We start from the raw sequence: 24582 nt of genomic DNA, 5'->3' as shown, positions 1-24582 counted from the left end.
ACTTGATATGAAGTTAACATATAAAATGGCACCGGAGGGTAACTCTTTAAAACAGCCCTTAACTGACTGTGAGAATCTATTACCTTTACTCTTTAGCTTCTGCTCCACCATCATTATAACTGTCAGAGCTGCTATTAAGTAAGCCACACGCAACACATATGGGGGAGATGTGTGTTTTTGCTTCGTAATGATGAAATAATAAAAATCCCCTGTCTGGAGTCTGAAGGGGGAAGTGGGGTGTGTGTGTGTGTTGCGTGCATGTGTCTGTATCTGTGCATATACACTCACCTAGTTGAGAGGCAGAAAGCAGGCCTTGGCTGGACCTCCTCCTCCTGTCTGACCCCTGGCCCCAGGCGTCACAGCCTGCCTCCCCATTGGTGTGGTGGTGGGACGGGGCCCAGTCTGCTGGGCTAGCCTGCCTCTGGACCTGGTAATGGGGGCTCCGGGGGCTCTGAGGGGTCTGGGCGTGCCTGTGGCAGGCCCTCTCCCGGCGGTGAGGCGGAGGTGGAGTGAGGGGCAGGGGATTCACCCCGGGGGCGTGCAGGGCGCAGGGGAAGTCAAAGAGGGGCCGGGGGAGGTGCTCCAAGTTGGAGAAGGAGATAAGGTCATCCACCACCGGGGGGTCCGAGGAGGGGATTTTGAGGGCCGTGATGGGGACCTCCTGCAGAAGGTGGTGGTGGTCCAGGGGCGGGGGATTAGTCCGGGGGGGAACCCTGGGAGGGATGTGAGGCACGTCCAGGTGTCGTCCCAGGGCCACAGAGGCCAGGAGGGAGCCGCCGCCCAGGAGGGCCCGGTGGGTGCTCCTCAGCAAGCCTCCCAGGGAGCGGTGCTCAGGCCTGGGGGAGCCGGCCGGGGAGACCCCCTCCTCGATGCCAGAGTCCCCCTGAGGTAGAGTAGGCCTTGGGGGCTCTTTCACCGAGGAGCCTGGGGAGGAGAGGGAGAGAGAGAGAGAGGGGTAGGTTGGTTGGTCAGCTCATGCATACAGAATACTAATTTAGCACAATTTATAAATCAGCTATGACCCAATTAGTTAGGATAGAGGTGGATTTTGTGTGAATATGGTAAAGTAACTCTGGTAGTGGTGAAGAGCATACCGTTTTGGACAGGGGTGGAGGGTCTGTACTCCTCAAAGTCATCCTTGGATTCTCCGTTCTCATTGCTGTCCATGTCCAGAAGCTTGGCTCTCATTGAAAGACTGGAACATGCATAATTGCTTTAAAACACAATATTTCTGATTCAGCCAATACAGTGCTCCACATCGGATTCATATCTGGCCCTGTGTGTATGGAGGGGTGGATTTGATTTGATTTATTTAACCTTTCTTTAACTAGGCAAGTCACTTAAGTACAAATTCTTATTTACATTTACAAAAGGCCTCCTGCGGGGACAGGGATAAAACAATTTTATTAAATTATAAAGAGACAACACAAGAGAGACCTAAGACAACAACATAGCAAGGCAGCAACACATAACACAGCATGGTATCGACACAACATGACAACAACATGGTAGCAACACAAGATGGTAGCAGCACAAAACATGGTACAAACATTATTGGGCACAGACAACAGCACAAAGAGCAAGAATATCGAGACAGCCATAAATCACGCAACGCAGCCACAACTGTCAGTAAGGTGTCCATGATGGAGTCTTTGAATGAAGAAATTGAGATCAAACTGTCCAATTTGAGTGTTTGTTGCCGCTCTTTCCAGTCGCTAGCTGCAGCGAACTAAAAAGAGGAGCAACCCAGGGATGTGTGTGCTTTGGGAACCTTTAAGAGAATGTGACTGGCAGAACATGTGTTGTATGTGGAGGATGAAGGCTGCAGTAGATCTCTCAGATAGGGGGGAGTGAGGTCTAAGACTTTTATAAATAAGCATCAACCAGTGGGTCTTGCGACGGGTATACAGAGATGATCAGTTTACAGAGGAGTATAGAGTACAGTGATGTGTCCTATAAGGAGCATTGGTGGCAAATCTGATAACCGAATGGTAAAGACAATCTAGCCGCTTGAGAGCACCCTTACCTGCCGATCTATAAATTACGTCTCCGTAATCTAGCATGGGTAATCTGAAATCATGGTTAGTTTTGCAGCTGGGGTGAAAGAGGAGAGGTTACTATAGAGGAAACCAAGTCTAGATTTAACTTAAGCCTGCAGCTTTGATATGTGCTGAGAGAAGGACAGTGCACCGTCTAGCCATACTCCCAAGTACTTATATGAGGTGACTACTTCAAGCTCTAAACCCTCATAGGTAGTAATCACACCTGTGAGGAGAGGGGCATTCTTCTTACCAAACCACATTACCTTTGTTTTGGAGGTGTTTAGAACAAGGTTACAGGTGGAGAGAGCTTGTTGGACACTAGGAAAGCTTGTCGGAGAGCATTTAACACAAAATCCGTGAAGGGACCAGCTGAGTATAAGACTATCATCTGAATATAAATGGATGAGAGTTTCCTACTGCCTGAGCTATGTTGATGTAAATTAAGAAGAGCATGGGGCCTAGGATTGAGCTTTGTGGTATTCCATTGGTGATAGGCAGTGGCTGAAGATTTTCTGACTTTATACACTACACTCTGGGGTAGTTAGCAAACCAGGCCAAAGACACCAATACTCCTTAGCCGGCCCACAAGAATAGAATGTCTACCGTATAAAAAGCTTTGGCAAAGTCAATAAAAATAGCAGCACAACATTGCTTAGAGTCACAGGCAATGGTGACATCATTGAGGACCTTTTTAAGGTTGAGATGACACAACCATAATCTGAATGGAAACCAGATTGCATACCAGAGAGGATACTATAGACATCAAGAAAGCCAGTCAGTTGATTATTAACAAATTTTTCCAACATTTTTGATAAACAGGAAATAGAAATAGGCCTTGAACAGTTAGGATCAGCTTGATCTCCCCCTTTAAATAAAGTATGAACCGTGGCTGCCTTCCAAGCAATGGGAACCTCCCCAGAAAGGAGAGACAGGTTAAAAAGGTTGGAGATAGGCTTGGCGATGATAGGGACAGCAACCTTAAAGAAGAAAGGGTCTAAACCATCTGACCCAGATGGTTTTATTGGGGGTCAAGTTTCAGGTGATCCTTTAGCACCTCGGACTCAGTGACTTCCTGTAAGGAGAAACTTTGTAGCGGGGCTTGGGAAAAAGAGGGAGGAGCATCAGGGATAGTTGCATTAGAAGGGGTGGGAGATGAGGAAATATTGGATGGGCAAGGAGGCATGGCAGAGTCAAATAGGAATCCTGACTTAATGAAGTGGTGATTACAGAGCTCAGCCATGTGCTTGTTGTCAGTGTAAGGGAGGGGGTTACTACCTGCTCTCCTGTGGGCTGAGGCGCAGGACTTTGGGGCTCTTAGGGCTCTGGGGCCTCCAGTGGGGCCCCAGCCGGTCCCCGTTGGCCTGCTTGTTGTGTGGAGGGGCCTCTAGGGGCCACATGGAGCTCAGACCAAATGCCCTGCTGTTCTCACTAGGGCTGACTGGAAAGAGAGAGAGAGAGAGATGTTTGGGAATAGAGGGGAGAGGCATGGAGTGACAGAGAATGGGGGAATCAAAGCGGGCAATAATAGAAATGAGATTCCACCTGGTGCTGCACACTTAAGACTTTCTCATCCCCTCAGGGCTAGCGATGCTAACTCAGCTACGCTAATGTTAAACAAACACTGACTGCATGACTCAGCAGCTCTCGCAGCGCTGTCACACAACAGGCATCCCGTCCTAAAGGGGGTTCTGACTCCGAGATGCAAACTGCTGTCACGTTAGTCATTCACGACGTCGCTGCAATCTCTATGGGCTGATACAGTGCAAAGATGCTAAGACGCTAAAGCGCTAACATAATGCTAACAGAATTCTAACCATATGGCCCCTGGGTTCAGTAAGTCATTGTCTGCCGTGACACAGCTAGCACAGATGTTTGCTAAATAAGGAAATACATTTTAATGACAACCGCACACTGAGCCCTAAAAAGTACCATTAAGCCTACAAATGATTACAGACGCATGAATCCAACCCACATTTTAAAACGCATAAATGAATCAAACAGATGTTTTCGAAAACCACTAATCCAATAAAATATTTAATATAAATGAAATTGCTATCTTTATTGTGCTGTTAAACTCAACCATTGTGGATAGACCTATTTTATGGGCATTTTAGGAAAACCCCTTCCAGTCTGTTGGGACACAGAAAATTCCTGTAGGTGTGGTGTAGGACATTATCTATGGGGAGAATTCTCCCACTAAGGGGAAACTATAATGGAATTAGTCTTTAGCACTGAACTCCAGAACAGTGCTGTTAATCAAATGCCCCTCCACTCCTACTTAGCACTGTAACACACAGACCAATGAATTTAGCTGATTTCTTATTCAGTAAAAAGAGACATTGTGTAACAGCACACGCATGTAAAAATACAGAGATGATTTGTCATTGTAGCACATGGAGCAAAGACTCCCCTAGCTGGTAGAAAGAGGACATTGCAGATATAGAGAACTAAAGGCTAAAGCAAATACACTGTTGATCCATTGTTAAAAGGAAGGAAGAGAGGATATTTGGATTGGAACATCTATTGTTGCGAAAGGATGTGTAAGAGGGAGAGAGGAAGTCTGTAGGGAAAGAGGCAGAGAATATAAGGGCATGGTGAGGTGAGCGTGTAGAGGTGAAAAAAAGGATGATGTGTGTTTGGTGGAGGGGTGTGTGTCTGTATGAACTGAGAGTGTGTGGTGGATGAAGACCACACTCACGTTGGATTGCTCGGAAGCGTGGGCCGAAAGAGGGAGAGGTGCCGGTGCCCAGATCGGGAGAGTTGCGTCTCTTCTCCAGCCCCGGAGACGCCTGGACAGTGATCTTATGGATAAAGTCTGGAAGAGACATACAGCAGATGTGAGACCAGACTACACAGACAGAAAATAAATCATAAATTAAAGAGGTTAGGTCCTGTTCAGTAGGGAGGAAACGTTTTGAAACAGAGTAAAATGGGGAGGTACTACCTTAGCTTCATCCAATAAGAACACATTGATTTTACAGGTAAAAAGTGCTTTGCTACAGTGTGGCCCACTGAATTCGACCCAGGTTCAAACAAAGACAAAGAAACTTGCTTGTCTTCAACAAGATTGTTTACCTTAGAAATAAATGTATATTTTATGTGGTGACATGGGTGTCTGAATTTCCTTTTCATGCCATGAGAATATGGTAATGTGAGAATATGGTCATTTGTGAGAGAATATGGTCATATGTGAGGCCAAAGTAAACGAAAACATGAGAGGCCTGAAGGATATCTGTCCTTGGCTAGCTTGTCGTAGTAAGATACATTGGTTGTGGAAGTACTGGGAGAGAAGAAGAGAGAGGCAAGAAGGAAAGGGAGAGCTGGGAGAAAAATGAAGAAACAGCTGGGAGAGAGAGACAGGGAGTGAGAGAAAGCTGGGAACGAGATATAGCTGGAAGGGAGAAAGAAGTTAGAGTTGGAAGAGAGAGAGATAGAGCTAGAGAGCGACCAGCCAGGAGTGACAGGAAGCCCAGAGGCGTGGTTGGGTTAGCTCCATGTCCCTTTCATCAACCCACCACCAAATCACTACCCTGCTGCTGGGAATGGCCTGACCACAGCCTCCACACACACACACGCGCACACACGCACACACACACAAAGTAAGTCTGTGTGCATTTGGAAAGAGAGAGAGCATCTGTATGAGAAACTGAGTGCCTCTGTGTCAGGCATGATGAGTGTACAGCATTGTTTGTTTCTATGGTGAGTTTCTTATCAGTAGACAATAGGAGTGGTCTACAAGAGAAAGTGAGTCTACAGCAGATAACGGGTATATGATTCTTCTGCACACTCAGTTGACACAGTAGTGAAGGAGTGTGAGGTGAGCTGAGGTGAATGACATGTACTATAGACTAACTGACTCTTTTTCTGTCTATGTGCCTGCCCGACTCACAGACCGACCAACCAACCATTCAACCATCTGACCAATATACATTCGCCTATGTATTTATTTTTATTTATCTATTTTAAATTGGCTCTATATTCCAGAATTTTTTTATTGAAAATTACATGTTTGAGGTGACAGTACAGAATGTGACCTTTTATTTGAGGGTATTTTCATACATATCTGACTAGTCCCCCCATTTCAAGGTGTCATAAGTATTTGGATAAATTCACTTACAGTATGGGAGGGACTAGATCTATAAAGTGCTTTAATTTCTAACATTCTGTACTGTCACCTCAAACATTTCATCTTCAATGCAACATGCTGAAGTACTGTAAGAAGAAAAAAGCTATCTAGAACTTAAAGGGGTTCTTCGGCTGTCCCAATTGGAAAACCCTTTGAAGAACCCTTTCTGGCTCCAGGTAGAACCCTTTTGAGAAAAGGGGTTCTAACTGAAACCAAAAATGGTTCTACCTGAAACCAAAAAAGGTTATCCTATGGGGACAGCCGAATAACCTTTTTGGAACGTGTGTAGAGAGACATTTCAAGACATCCCAAGCAAGTTTCATTGCCGTCCCCTCACCTTGTGGCATGCTGATCTTCTCTCCGTTCTTACTGCCCTTCAACTTGTGCTTCTTGAAGGTTCCCTTCCTCTTCTTGACGTTGGGCTTCTCCTGGTTGTTCATGTGCAGGATGAGGAGACTGAGCTCCCTCTCAAACACATCCTGTTCCCACTGGGCCAGCTGCTGCTCCCTCTGCCTCAGGAACTCCTCGTGAGACTTCTGCTCCACCGCCGCGCGCTTCAGCTCCTCCTCGCGACAACGCAGCTCCTGGAGTTATTACTGGTTATTATTGTTTTACTACACACACACACACACACACACACGCGCACGCACACACACACGCACGCGCAAACACACACTTACACCATTGCAAAATGTTCTGTGCACATGCATAAACATGCACTCATTGTCCTACATACATATCCATCACAAACGCACCCCCCGGACACACAAAATAATCATCATTCAATCCTACTCTCCCAGCCTCTCTTTAATAAAAAAGACAGCTGGCTCTGTCTCCCTCACCTTCTCCTTGGCTCGGAGCTCATCAAACATGTCCTGGATCTCCAGTTTCCAGTCCTCCTGTAGGGAATGAAAGGAGTCCTGAGGCATCTCCTCCACCACCTGCCTCTCAAGAGCAGTTAGCTGAACCAAGATGGAGGCAAAGTTGGGCCTAAGGTGTGGGTCCTGATCCCAGCACTCTGTCAAGGCAGAAACACTTAGTTAAGATACATTATAAAAACATGCAAATGATAGATGCTCCACTACCAAAGTATAATCATGGGACTTGTATCTATAAGTGCCTGATTGCATTCAGGTCATGACACAATTCAAGCACAAACAACTCTCCAACTATTTCGTAGCATTTTAGCAGAATTTTGGCCAGGCATTGTCAAGGCTGATACCATTACAATAATTGGGAGTGACTTTTGTGCTTTTATCAAACGTCACCAACACAACTGGCACAGCAAATCAACAACAACCGCAAACCAACAACATCCTTCAGAAGATATATGAACGGCAGCCAAAATACATTACACAACATAACCAGCTGATCAGCGTGTTCTTCCTGGATGTGACCAAATTTAACATTATACGGAACATTTCATATTTCTCCTCCAGGTTTGAGGAAATGGAGAAAGAGAGAAAGAGAGCATTATGGGAACAGCAAATTCATCACACACAAGTATGCGCACGAGCACACACAGGACTCTTACCTGCCATGAGCTGGGCAAAGGGTTCTGGGCAGGTGGAGGGGATGGGGAGGGTGAGTTTGTTAACTGCCACCCCGTAGGCCACTGCCAGACCATCTATCCCTCTGTAGGGAACCTCCCCTGTCAGCAACTCCCACAATAGAACACCATAGCTGGGGAGGAGAGAGGGAGAGCAAGGAGCATTCAATCAAAAGTTAGGGCAGTTTATCAAGCCAGTCCCTGATCCTTCTAGTATTAGCAAAGATGATGGATAAATGAAGATAGTTCCTTCAGCCTGTTAGCCATTGAAAAAAAATGTGGGTGGGTCTCCCATAGACACCAATGCAATAGCAGCTGGATTCTACAGGATTCTACAAACCTCTCATCCGGGACCACCAGACGGTTCACAATTTCGTTGTAGCCCTGAACCTACTCACCTATTCAAGGGCTTGATTATTAGTTCACATTTTCAATCAGGTGTGCTAGCTGTGGAATAGTTCAAATACATGGAACGGCCAGGGGTCCCCGAGGAGAGGTTTGAGAACCCCTGACTTAGTTCATTGACTTTCATTGAATCAGAAAAAAAACAGTGTGTGGGATATCTCCCTTCCTCCGCCGTCTCCGGTATTAGCACACCTGATTCAATTAGTCAACTAATCATGAAGCCATTGATTGACAAGCTGAATCAGATGTGCCAGTGTTGGAACAAATATGTGGAATGGCTGGGGCACCTCAAGGATGGGTTTGTTTTATGCATGTATAGCATCACACACTGTACAGAGCATGCAAATAATATCAACAGCTGAAGTAGAGGGAAGGTAACTATGCAATATATTATTTATTTATTTGTAATAAATATGGCGCTCATGGAAGTGCACTATGAATCTATAAAGCATGCATAAAGACAAATAGGGTTGAAAGACACTTTTACAATAACAACAAAAATATGATCGAGCTGTTTCTATATATACAGTGGGGCAAAAAAGTATTTAGTCAGCCACCAATTGTGCAAGTTCTCCCACTTAAAAAGATGAGAGAGGCCTGTAATTTTCATCATAGGTACACTTCAACTATGACAGACTAAATGAGGACAAAATAAAAATCCAGAAAATCACATTGTAGGATTTTTAATGAATTTATTTGCAAATTATGGTGGAAAATAAGTATTTGGTCAATAACAAAAGTTTCTCAATATTTTGTTATATACGCTTTGTTGGCAATGACAAGAGGTCAAACGTTTTCTGTAAGTCTTCACAAGGTTTTCACACACTTGCTGGTATTTTGGCCCATTCCTCCATGCAGATCTCCTCTAGAACAGTGATGTTTTGGGGCTGTTGCTGGGCAACACGGACTTTCAACTCCCTCCAAAGATTTTCTATGGGGTTGAGATCTGGAGAGTGGCAAAGTGCTTGGATCTCCCACACTGTCAATTACATCCATTCAATCAACACACAAACTCCTCTAAAAGGCCTGTAGGCAGCCTGTAAGTGGGGTGTGTAGCCTTCAGCGTTTTAATATAGTCCTTTAATAACACCATCCAACAGAGACTGTGCCACTCCACTCCTCTGTTTTTACCTCATCTGAGATCTACAGCTTTATGATGAAGTAGTAACAGGAAGCGTCCCAAATGGCACCCCATATTCCCTAAATAGTGCACTACTTTGGACCAGAGCCCTGTGTGGAATAGGGAGCCAATTGGGATACAGCCAGGGAGATGGATGATAAAGAATAGGGGGGGTCAAGATCACCCCTTAATTTTCATAGCAGGTTCCACAACCCTCTCATTAAGATATGTAAAGTATCTGTTATGAAGGTAAAATGGAAGAAGCTTGTTTGGGAATAGTGACATGTCCAAGGAGAGTGTGAGAAAGATATTTGTGTGTGTTGATGTGCTATTTTGAATGTACATCCTGTGCTTGGCCACACACACACACACACACACACACACACACACACACACACACAGACACACCCTTCACAGATAAAAGGGCTGCGGTCAGGTCTGCAGCGTGGCCTTCCACCCTCCTCTCTCGCTCTCTCCGTACTTGTGGCCAATAGGACAGTGTGCACAACACGTCTCACACAAAGCAGGCTATGAAGTGCTGCTGCTACTGCTATCACGTGGCTGTGTCCCTCCTGCAACATATCCCTCTATTCTATCACTGCTTCTATCACATGGCTGTGTCCCTACTGCAACATATCCTTCTATTCTATCACTGCTTCTATCACATGGCTGTGTCCCTACTGCAACATATCCTTCTATTCTATCACTGCTGCTATCACGTGGCTGCACCCTCCTGCAACATATCCCTCTATTCCATCACGGTCAGAGAAGGTGGAGGATAAGTTCCTACACACACAACAGTAATGGCCCTTAAATATACTCGTCATTTATCTGTATTGTAATGTAACCCTTATTGTAGCAGGGAAGATCTCATCTCTCGTCATCATACACACCGTTTTGTAACGGTAGAGGTATGTAGCTATTTACTGCTGAATATTGCTTCTGCGCTGCTGTACCACACACACACAATCTTACCTCCAGACGTCACTGCCCTTGGAAAAGGTTGAGGACTTGATGACCTCCGGTGCCATCCAGGCGTAGGTGCCCGCAGTGCTCATCTTGGTGGTCTTGTGCCACTCCCGTGCCAGGCCGAAGTCTGTGATCTTCAGAGTTATCCCTTCCATACAATCATTCTCCATAGGCTGGGCCAGGAGGACTGGGAGAGAGGAAGTAAAGAAAGAGATGTTTTTATCCTCCTTTACATTCATTTTAGACATGTAACAGATGATCTTTGCCAGAGCGACTCAAGAGGAAAGGTCAGTTGTCCAACTGAATGTATTCAACTGAAATGGGTCTTCTGCATTTAACCCAACCCCTCTGAATCAGAGAGGTGTGGGGGGGGCTGCCTTAATCAACATCCACGTCATCGGTGCCTGGGGAACAGTGGGTTAACTGCCTTGCTCAGGAGCAGAACGACAGATTTTGACCTTGTCAGCTCGGGGACTCGATCCAGCCTTCCGGTTACTGGCCCAACGGTCTAACCACGATCCAGCCTTCCGCCCCTTACAGTTAGAGAATTCAAGTTAAGGTAAGAACAACAACCACATATCAGTCATAGTGAAGTAAAAACATTCCTCAATAAAGCAGCTATCAGGAAAGTGACAGTAAGAAAAGAGAAGTGAAACCTGAATCATATTTACACAATCCCCGACAAAAAAAAAAAAGTCGAAAGTCGTCTGTTCTTTCGACAAATTGATTGGTAAAAAGTGTTTTTTTCAATATATAGACACACTATGTGTTTGAATAAAATCAACTATATGGTTTAAGCTTACGGTTCGATGAAATAAGACAAATGCCTCAAGAGGGTGCCAGAGATCTAGATAACCAGAAGAAAAAAACCTGACCAAACTATTCTCCTCCCGCTCCTGCTGGCTTTCCAGATTCTGTCATTCCTCTCCTGAAGTTGCCAGTAACAGGCTACACGAGGAGAAGCCAACCTTTCTCATAATGAATGGCAATCTACCGATCTGCATGCCAGTTACGGTTTTCATATGCACATTTTCACGAAACAGTTTAATTTTATTTCTATTATCTCATATCTCAAAATCAGTCATTTGGTTAATCAACATTCTATCCAAATCTAAATGAAAATGATACAAACCTAAAAAGTTACTTCTATTGCCATTGCCAAATATGACAAATAGCCTACATAAAGCCAACAAATAAAAACATTGCCTGCGGGTAGAAAATATGCTGATAAAAATAAATATCCTATCAATCATATTGGCTACATAGTTTGTCTGCAACAAACTTCAAACATTGTATCAACTTTTAACTTGGGTCTGGCCCGAAGCTTGCAACATTGTATAAAATATTCTGGGCCCTCAGAGTTTCCAGTGCCAGTGAGCTCATGACAGACACAGCTGTAGGCTATTTGCACAATGGATAAGAAGCAGTGCTCGACATGGGCAGGAGCTTACCGGAGCTGAGTACCTGCACCTCACATTTTCAACTGCTTGAGCTCCTGTTCCTCTTATAGAATATTAGCTCAAAAGTATTGTGGAGATCCTGAGTTTTAGTTTATGACGTTTCCACTGGTTCAGAGCACGACATTATTCCCTTTTACGTGGAGTGGTTATGGAAAGGGAGAGCGCTGGAAAGATTGTTAAAATACATTGAGGAACTATTGTTATTCTCAATGGATGTAAAAACAGACTGTGTTTGCTTGATGTTTGAGGTGAAGAAAACCTTACTTTGAAAAGCTCCACAGGTCATTAGTGTTGGTGTGATAAGCCAATCAGAAATACTATCAGATCCCCAGGTAGCCTATAGGCCTACTTCTATGCATGAGCATCCTTAATCAACATTGACAGGAGCGCTCCAAACAACTGACAATGACTAAATTGACAAAACTCATAAATGTAATGAAATAGACCAAAACTTGTTTCTCACAAGTGTAGCATAGGTTGTGCACTCTGCAAACAACGTGTCCATTCCGACAAGATGAACAGGAAGACTGGAATAATAATATTGAATGCATTAAAATAAATTACTGTAACCAAAGTAGCAAACATTGTAGATTAGAATGTAAATGTACTACAAGTGATAGACTGTACAGTGCATTCGGAATGTATTCAGACCCCTTGACTTTTTCCACATTTTGTTATGTTAAAGCCGTATTCTAAAATGTATTAAATAAACAAAAATCCTCAAATCTACACACAATACCCATAATGACAAAGCAAAAAGAGTTTAGAAATGTTTGCAAATGTATTAAAAAATAAAAAGCAGAAATCCCTTATTTACATAAGAATTCAGACCCTCTGCTATGAGTCTCGAAATTTAGCTCAGGTGCATCCTGCTTCCATTGATCATCCTTGAGATGTGTCTACAACTTGATTGGAGTCCTGGGGTATATTCAATTGACTGGATATGATTTGGGAAGGAACACATCTGACTATATATTGACAGTCTATGTCAGCACAAAAAACAATCAATGAGGTCGAAGGAATTGTCCTTGGAGCTCAGCCAGGATTATGTCGAGGCACAGATCTGGGGAAGGGTATCAGCGGCAGGGACTGTGAGTAGTCAGGATCGAGGGAATGATGAACGGAGCAAAGTACAGAGAGATCCTTGGTGAAGTCCTGAACACTCTGGAGAAGGTTCTCAAACTGGGGAGAAGGTTCACCGTCCAAAAGGACAATGACCCTAAGCACACAGCCAAGACAACACAGGAGTGGCTTCAGGACAAATCTTTAAATGTCCTTGAGTGGCCCAGCCAGAGCCCGGACTTGAGCCTGATCGGAGAGACCTAAAAATAGCTGTGCGGCACCACTCCCCACCCATCCTGACATAGCTTGAGAGGATCTGTAGAGAAGAATGGGAGAAAACTCCCCAAATACAGGTGTGCCAAGCTTGTAGCGTCATACGAAAGAAGGCTGTAATCGGTTCTTCAACAAAGTACTGAGTAAAGGGTCTGAATTCTCATGCAAATATGATTTTTATTTATTTATAAAAACCTTTTTTGCTTTGTCATTATGGGACATTGTGTGTAGATTGAGGGAAAACTTTTTTAAATCCATTTTAGAATAATGCAACATAATGTGGAAAAAGTCAAGGGGTTTGAATACTTTCACGAATGCACTGTATGTAATGGGGAATTGATATACACTAACAATCCAACGCAAACAATTCACAAAATGAAGTTATGTAACAATAAATGTGCACAAATTGGCGGGAGAGCGCGCATTCTGGAGAGGGATGTGCATTGTGCATCTGGGCGCATTGTCAATCCAAAGTCTGCATTGGCCATGCAGCATTTATGATGATACGTCAGGGCATTCATACTTCTTGCCCTTCCCAGGGAAGTGCAGCGCTGTTGTCAAGGAAGTGAGTTTGTGTTTATACAGGATGTCAATGTGGAGCTATACAGAGCCCTCTGCATTGTCACAACATTTGGGAGGAGCATGGCGATGCGGTACAGAGCCCTCTGCATTGTCACAACATTTGGGAGGCGCATGGCGATGCGGTACAGAGCTCGATTTGGCCTCTGGAGGCTACGACCACATTTTCGGATCAAGCATAAATGGGCTTTTAGTCGAGGCCTCCATCATGGATGAGTTCGCAGAGATGGGCGCAAATACTGTACATATATTTGTTACTGCTCAACTAAAACAATCTCGGTCGACCAAACAATCGACCAGTCAACTATTTGGGGTCAGCCCTAATTTACACTGGTACTGGCTTCAAAGGAAAGTGGGAATGAAGAAAGATTTCCTCAACACTCTTATTAAACTATTAAATACATTAAGTAATTATAATCCAATTAAATGCATCATTGCAAAAGGGGATTCAGCACTTTTCCTGCATAATTGAGAAACTTCCATGCAAGACAAGTCTTAAGCCACACACACACACACACTCTTCCCCTTTACTCTTAGATCAGTGAGGTCACACTTATAATACAAAGAACAAACCAACATTGTAGTTTTAGACTGCTAAGATATGGGCTCTATTTTATTGTATTTTATTATTTTACCCCCTTTTTTCACCCCAATTTCGATCTTGTCTCATTGATGCAACTCCCCAGCAGGCTCGGGAGAGGCGAAAGTCGAGTCATGAGTCCTCCGAAACATGACCCGCCAAACCGCGTTCCTTAACACCCGCCCACTTAACCCGGAAGCCAGCTGCACCAATGTATCGGAGGAAACACCGTTCAACTGTTTCAACTGATGACTGAAGTCAGCCTGCAGGCGCCCAGCTCGCTAGAGCGCGATGAGCCAAGAAAAGCCTCCCCGACCAAACCCTCCCCTAACGTAGCTGGGCCAATTGTGCGCCATCCTATGGTTACGACCAGTGTGACACGGCCTGGGATCGAACTCAGGTCTGTAATGATGACCTCAAGCACTGCGAAGCAGTGCCTTAGACCGCTGTGCCACTCGGGGGGCCCCATGGGCTCTATTTTAACAATCCAACATTGTAGTTTTACACTGATAATATATTATGTGTCATGACTGGCCTGTTCGGGTCAGGTTACCATGGATCACAGAGGGGTTATGACCCCTCTCAATGTTCATCTCAATGTGGAGGGTTGGGATGTATGGTGGGCCTATGGATAATCTACCTCAGAACGGTAACATGTAATAAATGGACTTTGGGACAATATATTTCATCAGCCGAAATGGTGGTAACAACGATAGATGGAATATGAAAATGAATGTTGTTTCTGCTATGTTATTAAAAGTTAAATGAGGACATTATAATGAAAACAGTGTAACTTGAAGAGTTTTCATAATATGTACATGATGTTTACATACTGAGCGTTGTGCAGAAAAATGTCCAGATCAAAGATAATGCCTCGTATCTAGATACATCCCAGAGAAAGTAAAATAGTCATAAAGACAGAAACGCCCCTTTCTACCCTGGGGTATAAAACATTTACACATCAGACTAAAACGGACCACAGCTGCAGCGTGATCTAAGACAAGTCGCAACCCCACAAACGCAACGCGAGGAAGAGGGCAAAGGAACCTCTAAACAATCAAGGCTACGGTTGATTACTACACCTAAGAATGGGAATTCAAGAAGAACCAGCCAGTTATTCTCTTCAATTCATCGGTTGTCTACACGTCCCTCCTACCCAAGCTGGGAGCTTCGACACGGCTGATTAGCCTCCTCAGAAGTCCACTCTCACAAAACGAGTGCGAGGGAACAGACCACTAAGAGAAAGGACACTGACATCGTGTGGACAATCAGAGACTTACACCCGGTAACGAAGAAGGTGCCGCCACCCGAGAAGGTTGTCGGCTAAACCTCCTAAGAGGAACTCGGTCCACGAAGAGATACCCAATGGAGACCTTCAACAAGTAATTACATCATTATAACACTGACGCATTAGAGCAGCAGTTCGGGGCACGGTGTTAGAGTTATAAACTAAGCATAGTTTACAAATGTATCCAAGTGTGCTTTTCTCTCGTGCTCTCTCCCTCTCTTTCTAAATCCCCATCTTGTGTAACACGTATCATATTATGTTGGCCCGCTAGAGACCTGTTTCATTGTACTAAGTTCTAATCAATAGCCTAGACTGTGTGTTTGTGTATATTATCATTTAGCTTGTTAATAAATAAATAATCAACTCAATTGGTGTGGTACGGAATGATTTAGTGAGAGCCGGGTTTGTGTTACGAATTATGTGACGTTCAGGATGAGACTGTAAAGGAAATGAATTGATTAGCGACTGCTGTAAAAATCTATATTCTGATATTCTTTGAGTTAATTTGGGAAATGGAAACTCATTTAACAAACGTTCCCCATGGTGCCCCAGGTTACTGAGTTAATGATCACCTGATTAATTGAATCATGTAAGTACAAACTAAGTTAATTATTCGATAAACAGCAGTCGTCACATTAATGATACAACATTACGACATATGGCTCTATTTTAACAAACCTAATACAATGGCACATTTAGGCGCTGGAGGAAACACTACAGATTCAGGGGTGTGTCAGAAATATTTGGCTATTTTCACTATCACTACCCCCTTTTCGTGGTATCCAATTGTTAGTAGTTACTATCTTGTCTCATCGCTACAACTCCCGTACGGGCTCGGGAGAGACGAAGGTCGGAAGCCATGTGTCCTCCGAAACACAACCCACCCAAGCCGCACTGCTTCTTAACAGAGCGCGCATCCAACCCGGAAGCCAGCCGCACCAATGTGTCGGAGGAAACACTGTGCACCTGGCAACCTGGCTAGCGTGCACTGCGCCCGGCCCGCCACAGGAGTCGCTAGTGCGCGATGAGACAAGGATATCCCTACCGGCCAAACCCTCCCTAACCAGGACGACGCTAGGCCAATTGTGTGTCGCCCCACGGACCTCCTGGTCGCGGCTGGCTTCGACAGAGTCTTGGCGCAAACCCAGAGTCTCTGGTGGCACAGCTGGCACTGCGATGCAGTGAAAGGGCTGTGTTTTTAAGTATAAACAAATTGTGTGTGTGCCGAGGTTTGTCTCCTCACCGGCCAATCAAAACGTACTCCATGGCAAAATATAGGTGGTTGCTTCAGATTGTGTATTTACGGTATTTTATGTATTGCCTTGGAATCAACTCTAATTCCAATGTTATAGTTATAGTTTGTTAAATAGCTTACAGGAACTAAATAAAAATGTAGACTTTATATGTTAACTTGAACCCATTTGCAGTCCACATTGTTCTAAAAGAACTGTATGGCTTCAATAGCATTCACACTGATATAGGGGCAGGGCCTACTGTAAATAACATTATGGCTGAGCGAGGACATGCCGAACATTGTCAATAAGCAAGATTAAATTAATTATTGATAAGGGCTAAAAAAATTAAATAAACGAAACAACAAATTGTTTTAAATAGACTATAATATTAAAACAATACAGACTATGATGGGTTTTATGCACATCCAATATGCTCTCTCTGGTGTGGATATGCTCTCTCTGGTGTGAGATGAAGAGGTTGAAGCTCTGGAAATAAGCCAAACATGCGGTAGGATTTGACCAACCCCATGCCCTCCTCCTTCACTGCCCAAATGGGCATCTTCAGGGTGAATGACAGGCATCCAAAGTCCAGACAGAGAGAGTCGGCATTATGGAAGAATTTAAAGTGTTACAGGGAAGTAAGCCTTGTGCTATTTTCAGACACTTTCAGTTTATTTCAGAGTATAAGTGCAGGTTTTCTTTCTGTGTCTCTCTTGCTTTCTCTCTGTTTCACCCACAAACACACTCTGGATGCCTCCCTCTGTAGACATCTGCCTGGCAGCCCAGCGGGCGTGCCATGTTTGACGTCACAAAGGAATGCATCACAAGAGTCTGGGGTGAGGGGGGGGGGTATCGTGAAAAGGCTCAGCTCTCACAATGAACAGTAACCTCTGCACCCTCACACAGTGCTCGCTCTGGCGCGCGCACCCACACACACACTTCAACTACTAGAAAGATGGAGAGAACAGCGGTACACACAGGCGTATGCACATGGGAACAACACACGCAGTGTCACACACAGCGTCAAATAAACATGCATATTGTAAACACAGAGATGCTTTAGGAGGACTATCTAAAAACTGAGCATAGACACAGTTGAGAACTGATTGCATTAAATTGTGTGATGAGAACCAGACAAATGCCCTCCGTCCCGCTTGACCTCTCTATTTTGTCTTTCCAAGAATCATACCGTTTTTCTCATTTATGTGAGTCAGACTTCCTCTCATTCAGAGGATTTACAGTAAAACCATTGTCTAAGAATCATAGGTTATCAGGTAACTACAGAAAAACAAACCAAATGGGGTAGATATGAGACCTTAGACAGGAGAATTTTCTTTGTCAATGTTGTTAGCTGCATGATGAGTCCTCGTCTTGGAAAGGCCTTGTAAGCGAAACGTAAACAACAATAAAATGAGTCTCCATTCCATCCATCAAATGTCGCTATTTTATGGTATTTTTTTATTTAACCTTTATTTAACTAGGCAAGTCAGGTGGTACCTGCCTCTCTGCCCAGCTCCAAACAATCAACCCCCTGACACAGGCAGGGCAACCAAACAGACGCCCGAAAGACGGCTGCTCCATCCCCATGGCAACAGGACTCTGTTTGGTATAGTTTGTTGTTCAGAAAACAGAGAAGGTAGTCACTTACTGAAATAACTCTCTCAGGAGCAGAGAAATGTATTTACTGGCCCTGTATACAATAGATCCCTATATGGGAAACAAGATATTTTGCTCTGTTGCATTGCATTGTGGGAAGAAAGATAAGATAAGGCATTAGGAAACCTAAGGGAACTCAAGCTATTTAACGTGTTACAGGGTAGTAAGCGTTGTGCTATTTCCCATGGTTCACTCCAGACCTGACTGCCGTCGACCAGCACAAAAACATCCTGTGACGGACTGCAATAGCATCGAACAGTCCCCGCGATAACCAATACACGCAGTCAGTCAGGAAAGCAAAGGCTAGCTTTTTCAAACAGAAATTTGCATCCTGTAGCTCTAACTCCAAAAATTTCTGGGACACTAAAGTCCATGGAGAACAAGAACACCTCCCAGCTGTCCACTGCACTGAGGCTAGGAAACACTGTCACCACCGATAAATCTACGGCTGGCCATGCTTTCCTCCTGGCTACCCCAACCCCGGCCAACAGCTCCGCACCCGCCGCAGCTACTTGCCCAAGCCTCCCCTTCACCCAAATCCAGATAGCAGATGTTCTGAAAGAGCTGCCAAATCTGGACCCGTACATATCAGCTGGGCTAGACAATCTGGACCCTCTCTTTCTAAAACGCTGCCATTGTTGCAACACCTATTACCAGTCAGTTCAACCTCCCTATCGTATCATCTAAGATCGCTAAAGATTGGAAAGCTGCCGCGGTCATCCCCTCTTCAACGGGGGTGACACTCTAGACCCAAACTGTTATAGACCTATATCCATCCTGCCCTGCCTTTCTAAAAAGTCTTCGAACGCCAAGTTAATAAACAACTCACTGACCATTTCGAATCCCACCGTACCTTCTTTGCTGTGCAATCCGGTTTCCGAGCTAGTCACAGGTGCACCTCAGCCACGCTCAAGGTACTAAACGATATCATAACCGCCATCGATAAAAGATTTAAGACTGCTGCACAGTACATCGACCTGGCCAAGGCTTTTGACACTGTCAATCAGCATATTTTTATTGGCAGACTCAACAGCCTTAGTTTTTCAAATGACTGCCTCGCCTGGTTCACTAACTACTTCTCAGATAGAGTTCAGTGTGTCAAATCGGAGGGCCTGTTGTCCAGACCTCTGGCCGTCTCTATGGGGGTACCACAGGGTTCAATTCTCGGGCCGACTCTTTTCTCTGTATATATCAACGATGTCGCTCTTGCTGCGGGTGATTCCCTGATCCACCTCAAAGCAAACGACACCATTCTATATACATCTGGCCCTTCTTTGGACACTGTGTTAAATCAAATCAAATTTTATTTGCCACATACACATGGTTAGCAGATGTTAATGCGAGTGTAGCAAAATGCTTGTGCTTCTAGTTCTGACAATGCAGTAATAACCAACGAGTAATCTAACCTAACAATTCCACAACTACTACCTTATACACACAAGTGTAAAGGGATAAAGTATATGTACATAAAGATATATGAATGAGTGATGGTAGAGGACGGCATAGGCAAGATGCAGTAGATGGTATCGAGTACAGTATATACATATGAGATGAGTAATGTAGGGTATGTAAACATTATATTAAGTGGTATTGTTTAAAGTGGCTAGTGATAATTTTTTTACATCAATTTCCATTATTAAAGTGAGCTGGAGTTGAGTCAGTATGTTGGCAGCAGCTACTCAATGTTAGTGGTGGCTGTTTAACAGTCTGATGGCCTTGAGATAGAAGCTGTTTTTCAGTCTCTCGATCCCTGCTTTGATGCACCTGTACTGACCTCGCCTTCTGGATGATAGTGGGGTGAACAGTCAGTGGCTCGGGTGGTTGTTGTCCTTGATGATCTTTATGGCCTTCCTGTGACATCAGGTGGTGTAGGTGTCCTGGAGGGCAGGTAGTTTGCCCCTGGTGATGCGTTGTGCAGACCTCACTACCCTCTGGAGAGCCTTACGGTTGTGGGCGGAGCAGTTGCCGTACCAGGCGGTGATACAGCACAACAGGATGCTCTCGATTGTGCATCTGTAGAAGTTTGTGAGTGCTTTTGGTGACAAGCCGAATTTCTTCAGCCTCCTGAGGTTGAAGAGGCGCTGCTGTGGCTTCTTCACAATGCTGTCTGTGTGGGTGGACCAATTCAGTTTGTCCGTGATGTGTACGCCGAGGGACTTAAAACTTACTACACTCTCCACTACTGTCCCGTCGATGTGGATAGGGGGGTGCTCCCTCTGCTGTTTTCTGAAGTCCACAATCATCTCCTTTGTTTTGTTGACGTTGAGTGAGGTTATTTTCCTGACACCACACTCCGAGGGCCCTCACCTCCTCCCTGTAGGCAGTCTCGTCGTTGTTGGTAATCAAGCCTACCACTGTAGTGTTGTCTGCAAACTTGATGATTGAGTTGGAGGCGTGCATGGCCACGCAGTCGTGGGTGAACACGGAGTACAGGAGAGGGCTCAGAACGCACCCTTGTGGGGACCCAGTGTTGAGGATCAGCGGGGTGGAGATGTTGTTACCTACCCTCACCACCTGGGGGCGGCTCATCAGGAAGTCCAGTACCCAGTTGCACAGGGCGGGGTCGAGACCCAGGGTCGAGCTTGATGACGAGTTCCTCTTGTCCAGATGGGTTAGGGCAGTGGGCAGTGTGGTTGCGTCGTCTGTGGACCTATTGGGGCGGTAAGCAAATTGGAGTGGGTCTAGTGTGTCAGGTAGGGTGGAGGTGATATGGTCCTTGACTAGTCTCTCAAAGCACTACATGATGACAGAAGTGAGTGCTACGTAGCGGTAGTCGTTTAGCTCAGTTACCTTAGCTTTCTTGGGAACAGGAACAATGGTGGCAATGGTAACAAACCTCCAAACAAGCTTCAATGACATACAACACTCCTTCTGTGGCCTCCCACTGCTGTTAACGCAAGTAAAACTAAATGCATGCTTTTCAACCGTTCGCTACTCGCACCCGCCCGCCCGACTAGCATCACCACTCTGGACTGTTCTGAATTAGAATACGTGGACAACTACAAATACCTAAGTGTCTGGCTAGACTGTAAACTCTCCTTCCATACTCATATTAAACATCTCCAATCCAAAAATAAATCTAGAATCGGCTTTCTATTTCGCAACAAAGCCTCCTTCACTCACACCGCCAAACATACCCTAGTAAAACTGACCATCCTACCGATCCTCGACATCAGCGATGTCATTTACAAAATAGCCTCCAACACTCTACTCAGTCTATCACAGTGCCATCCGTTTTGTCACCAAAGCCCCATATACCACCCATCACTGCGACCTGTATGCTCTAATCGGCTGGCTCTCGCTACATATTCGTTGCCAGACCCACTGGTTCCAGGTCATCTATAAGTCTTTGCTAGGTAAAGCTCCACCTCATCTCAGCTCACTGGTCACGATAACAACACCCACCCAGCATGCGCTCCAGTAGGTATATTTCACTGTTCAGCCCCAAAGCAAACACCCCTTTGGCCGCCTTTCCTTCCAGCTCTCTGCTGCCAATGACTGGAACGAATTGCAAAAATAGCTGAAGCTGGAGACTTGTATTTCCCTCACTAACTTTAAACATCAGCTATCTGAGCAGCTAACCGATTGCTGCAGCTGTACATAGCCCATCTGTAAATAGCCCACCCAATCTACCAACCGCATCCCCATATTGTTTTTATTTACTTTTCTGCTCTCTTGCACACCAGTATTTCTACTTGCACATCATCATCATCATCTGCACATCTATCACTCCAGTGTTAATTTGCTAAACTGTAATTACTTTGCTACTATGGCCTATTTATTGCCTTACCTCCTCACGCCATTTGCACAAACTGTATATAGACTTTTTTTTCTCTTCTATTGTGTTATTGACTTCATGCTTGTTTATTCCATGTTTAACTCTGTTGTTTGTGTTGCACTGCTTTGCTTTATCTTGGCCAGTTTGCAGTTGTAAATGAGAACTTGTTCTCAACTAGCCTACAACGTTAAATAAAGGTGAAATTAACTAAAAATAAAAAACATTACATCTCATGAGTGTGGGTGAGTGAGTGAGCGAGTTAGCACTGATATGCACGCCAGGCATCACAACCAAGGAAGGGCTGTGGGCCTATTTCACGTTCTCAGCAGCGTATCAGAGAACACACATTTGCGTTCTCCAGAGGCATGCCATTCCAATAAATGTAGCTTGTACTTACACAGATATTGGTTGTTCTTTTTGCAACGTTACGGAATAAGGCCTCACCTGCGTTGACAACTAAATTCATTAGTAGCATGACACTGATCAGTAACTCATAAAGTGGTCATCTGTCTCTAATGTTAATCTCTCTCCATATCTTCCTCTCTCTCTCTCTCTCTCTGCCCTCCCCTCCTGTGGGTTTGGGCCGGATCTGCTCTCTGTCCGTAGGCGAGGGAGAATTCCGGCAGGGGTGGGGGGCTTTCCCCGGGAAGAACGAGAGCTTTGTCCCCTGAGGGACGGAGCCATAGGCTGACAGACAGTCTGGCAACCTCAAACTCTGAGGGAAAGGGAGGGAGACAGACAGAAAAGAGAGACACAGAAACAGAGACCGAGACAGAAGAGAGACAGAGACAGAAGATACATGTCCAAATCACAGTGATGCTAACATCAACAATAACATCAACGCTGTCTGAGAGAGTTGATGATCTCTGCATCATGTAATGCACCAAGGGCCTGAGATAACTCACCTATTAACCAACGCTAGCTAACACAAACTCCTGGAGCCAAAATGGCTGCCAGTTGTTGAAGTTTAACCTCCATTCGCTGAGTATCCTCTATATATTGACGAGATATTGGACTGCCTGCTCTAACAATATGAAAAAATGTCCGCAAAGGCGGAAGGCAGGAAGGGAGGAGTCGGAAACATTCTGGAAATGAGAGGGCAGACACATATGTGAACAACAAGCACAACTATATAAATTATTCAACAAGCACAACTATATAAAATATTCCCCACTTGGTCTGCTCAAGGCTATATGCTCGCACAGACCAATTTGGGGGCGGAGTCAACCCTATCACTTCACCTCTTCCTCTCTGGTATTCTGGGAAATCCAGAATGTGGGGGTCGCCAAGGGGTCGAGGTCAGGAGGTTGTGTCAGACATAGCTGGTGGTAAGTGGGCAGTCACTTCCTTTTTAACTACCCCTTTTTAAAACATGGTACAATGCATTGGTCCCATGTCGTGCGTTGACCTACCTAGCTAATCAAGGTTTGGCTGACTAAACACTCTCCAATGTTTGCACAGTCGGGTAGAACAGCACTGCAACAGATAAATCAGTTTCAACTGAATGAGAGCCAAACGGAAATGTAGAAGTATGATAAGTATCCCTCAACTCTAATACAACAACTGCATATACACATGCTCAGGTACAGAGATGGAAACATAATACAGGAAAATGTGTCAAATGTTTCTAGCCAAATATCAGACTGATCCTTTTAGCATTTCACAAGACAGTGGTGAGAATTCTCTATCTACATGACAACTGCCTTCGGATCACTGTAGAAAAGATTCCAAACCAAGCTAGTGAGAGAAACCAAATGTTAGCCTAAACCTGGATAAAAATTCAACAATTTCCTGGGTTTTGGAATCCTCTCACATCCTGTTTGGTGTGACCTTACAGTGCCTCGTTGTCCCCTCTCGTCCCCTGGAGTTCTGTTGTTCGGGCCGTCATCCTAAAGCTCCCTGTTCTATACAGCATATTATTATTCTGGAACATTAGTCAAGTGTGTGTGTAGGGGGATTGTGTGTGTGTAGGGAGGTTGTGTGTGTATCAATGCATGTGTGAATCCAAGCCAGAGTTACCCAATGGGGCCTGCAGTGCGTGAAAGGGAATCCCGTGCCAACTCCTACCTGCTCCACCATCCCCTTCACCATCCTGCCCCCCCCCCACACACACACAACCCAATCAGAGCCTGGGATCTCCGGATGCAGCCTGCCGGCATTTCCAAAATAAAGAGAGGGGGGGCCTGGGCCTAGTGAACTCTTATCACAGCCAGTCAGACACTGTGCCAAGGGAAACACACCGGAGCCTTGCCCTGGTTGAACTCCTCCACAGAGCCTGGTACCGCCACCCCATCACAGGTGATGCCTGTCTTGCAGCAACACGCTGGCATTGAGGATATGCCAATGTCAGCGAAAGGATAAGTACAGGTTTGTTCCAATCAAGACTGAGGGAGTTTTTCCCTTGCCACCCTCTGTGTCGGCTGTGCTATAGTTGGGGGGTTTTGAACTTTGTTGTCTCAA

The 24582-nt window shown here is 44.9% G+C and overlaps 1 protein-coding gene across 1 annotated transcript in view; it reads right to left on the bottom strand.

The window, feature by feature from the left end:
• Positions 1–24582, bottom strand: part of LOC109897089 (mitogen-activated protein kinase kinase kinase 11-like) — a 41950-nt gene that overhangs the window by 4594 nt on the left and 12774 nt on the right. The window contains exons 2-9 of the mRNA XM_020491619.2: positions 10218–10398; positions 7703–7851; positions 7011–7186; positions 6506–6752; positions 4741–4857; positions 3318–3480; positions 1095–1195; positions 289–924 (exon numbers count right to left, since the gene is read on the bottom strand). Coding sequence (XP_020347208.1) covers positions 289–924; positions 1095–1195; positions 3318–3480; positions 4741–4857; positions 6506–6752; positions 7011–7186; positions 7703–7851; positions 10218–10398 — 1770 coding nt within the window. The remainder of the gene's footprint in view (positions 1–288; positions 925–1094; positions 1196–3317; positions 3481–4740; positions 4858–6505; positions 6753–7010; positions 7187–7702; positions 7852–10217; positions 10399–24582) is intronic.

This window comes from Oncorhynchus kisutch, linkage group LG9 (assembly GCF_002021735.2).
Source record: "Oncorhynchus kisutch isolate 150728-3 linkage group LG9, Okis_V2, whole genome shotgun sequence".
Classification (NCBI taxonomy): domain Eukaryota; kingdom Metazoa; phylum Chordata; class Actinopteri; order Salmoniformes; family Salmonidae; genus Oncorhynchus; species Oncorhynchus kisutch.
Note: the sequence above shows the minus strand (reverse complement) of the source record. Positions and strands in the feature narration are given on the sequence as shown.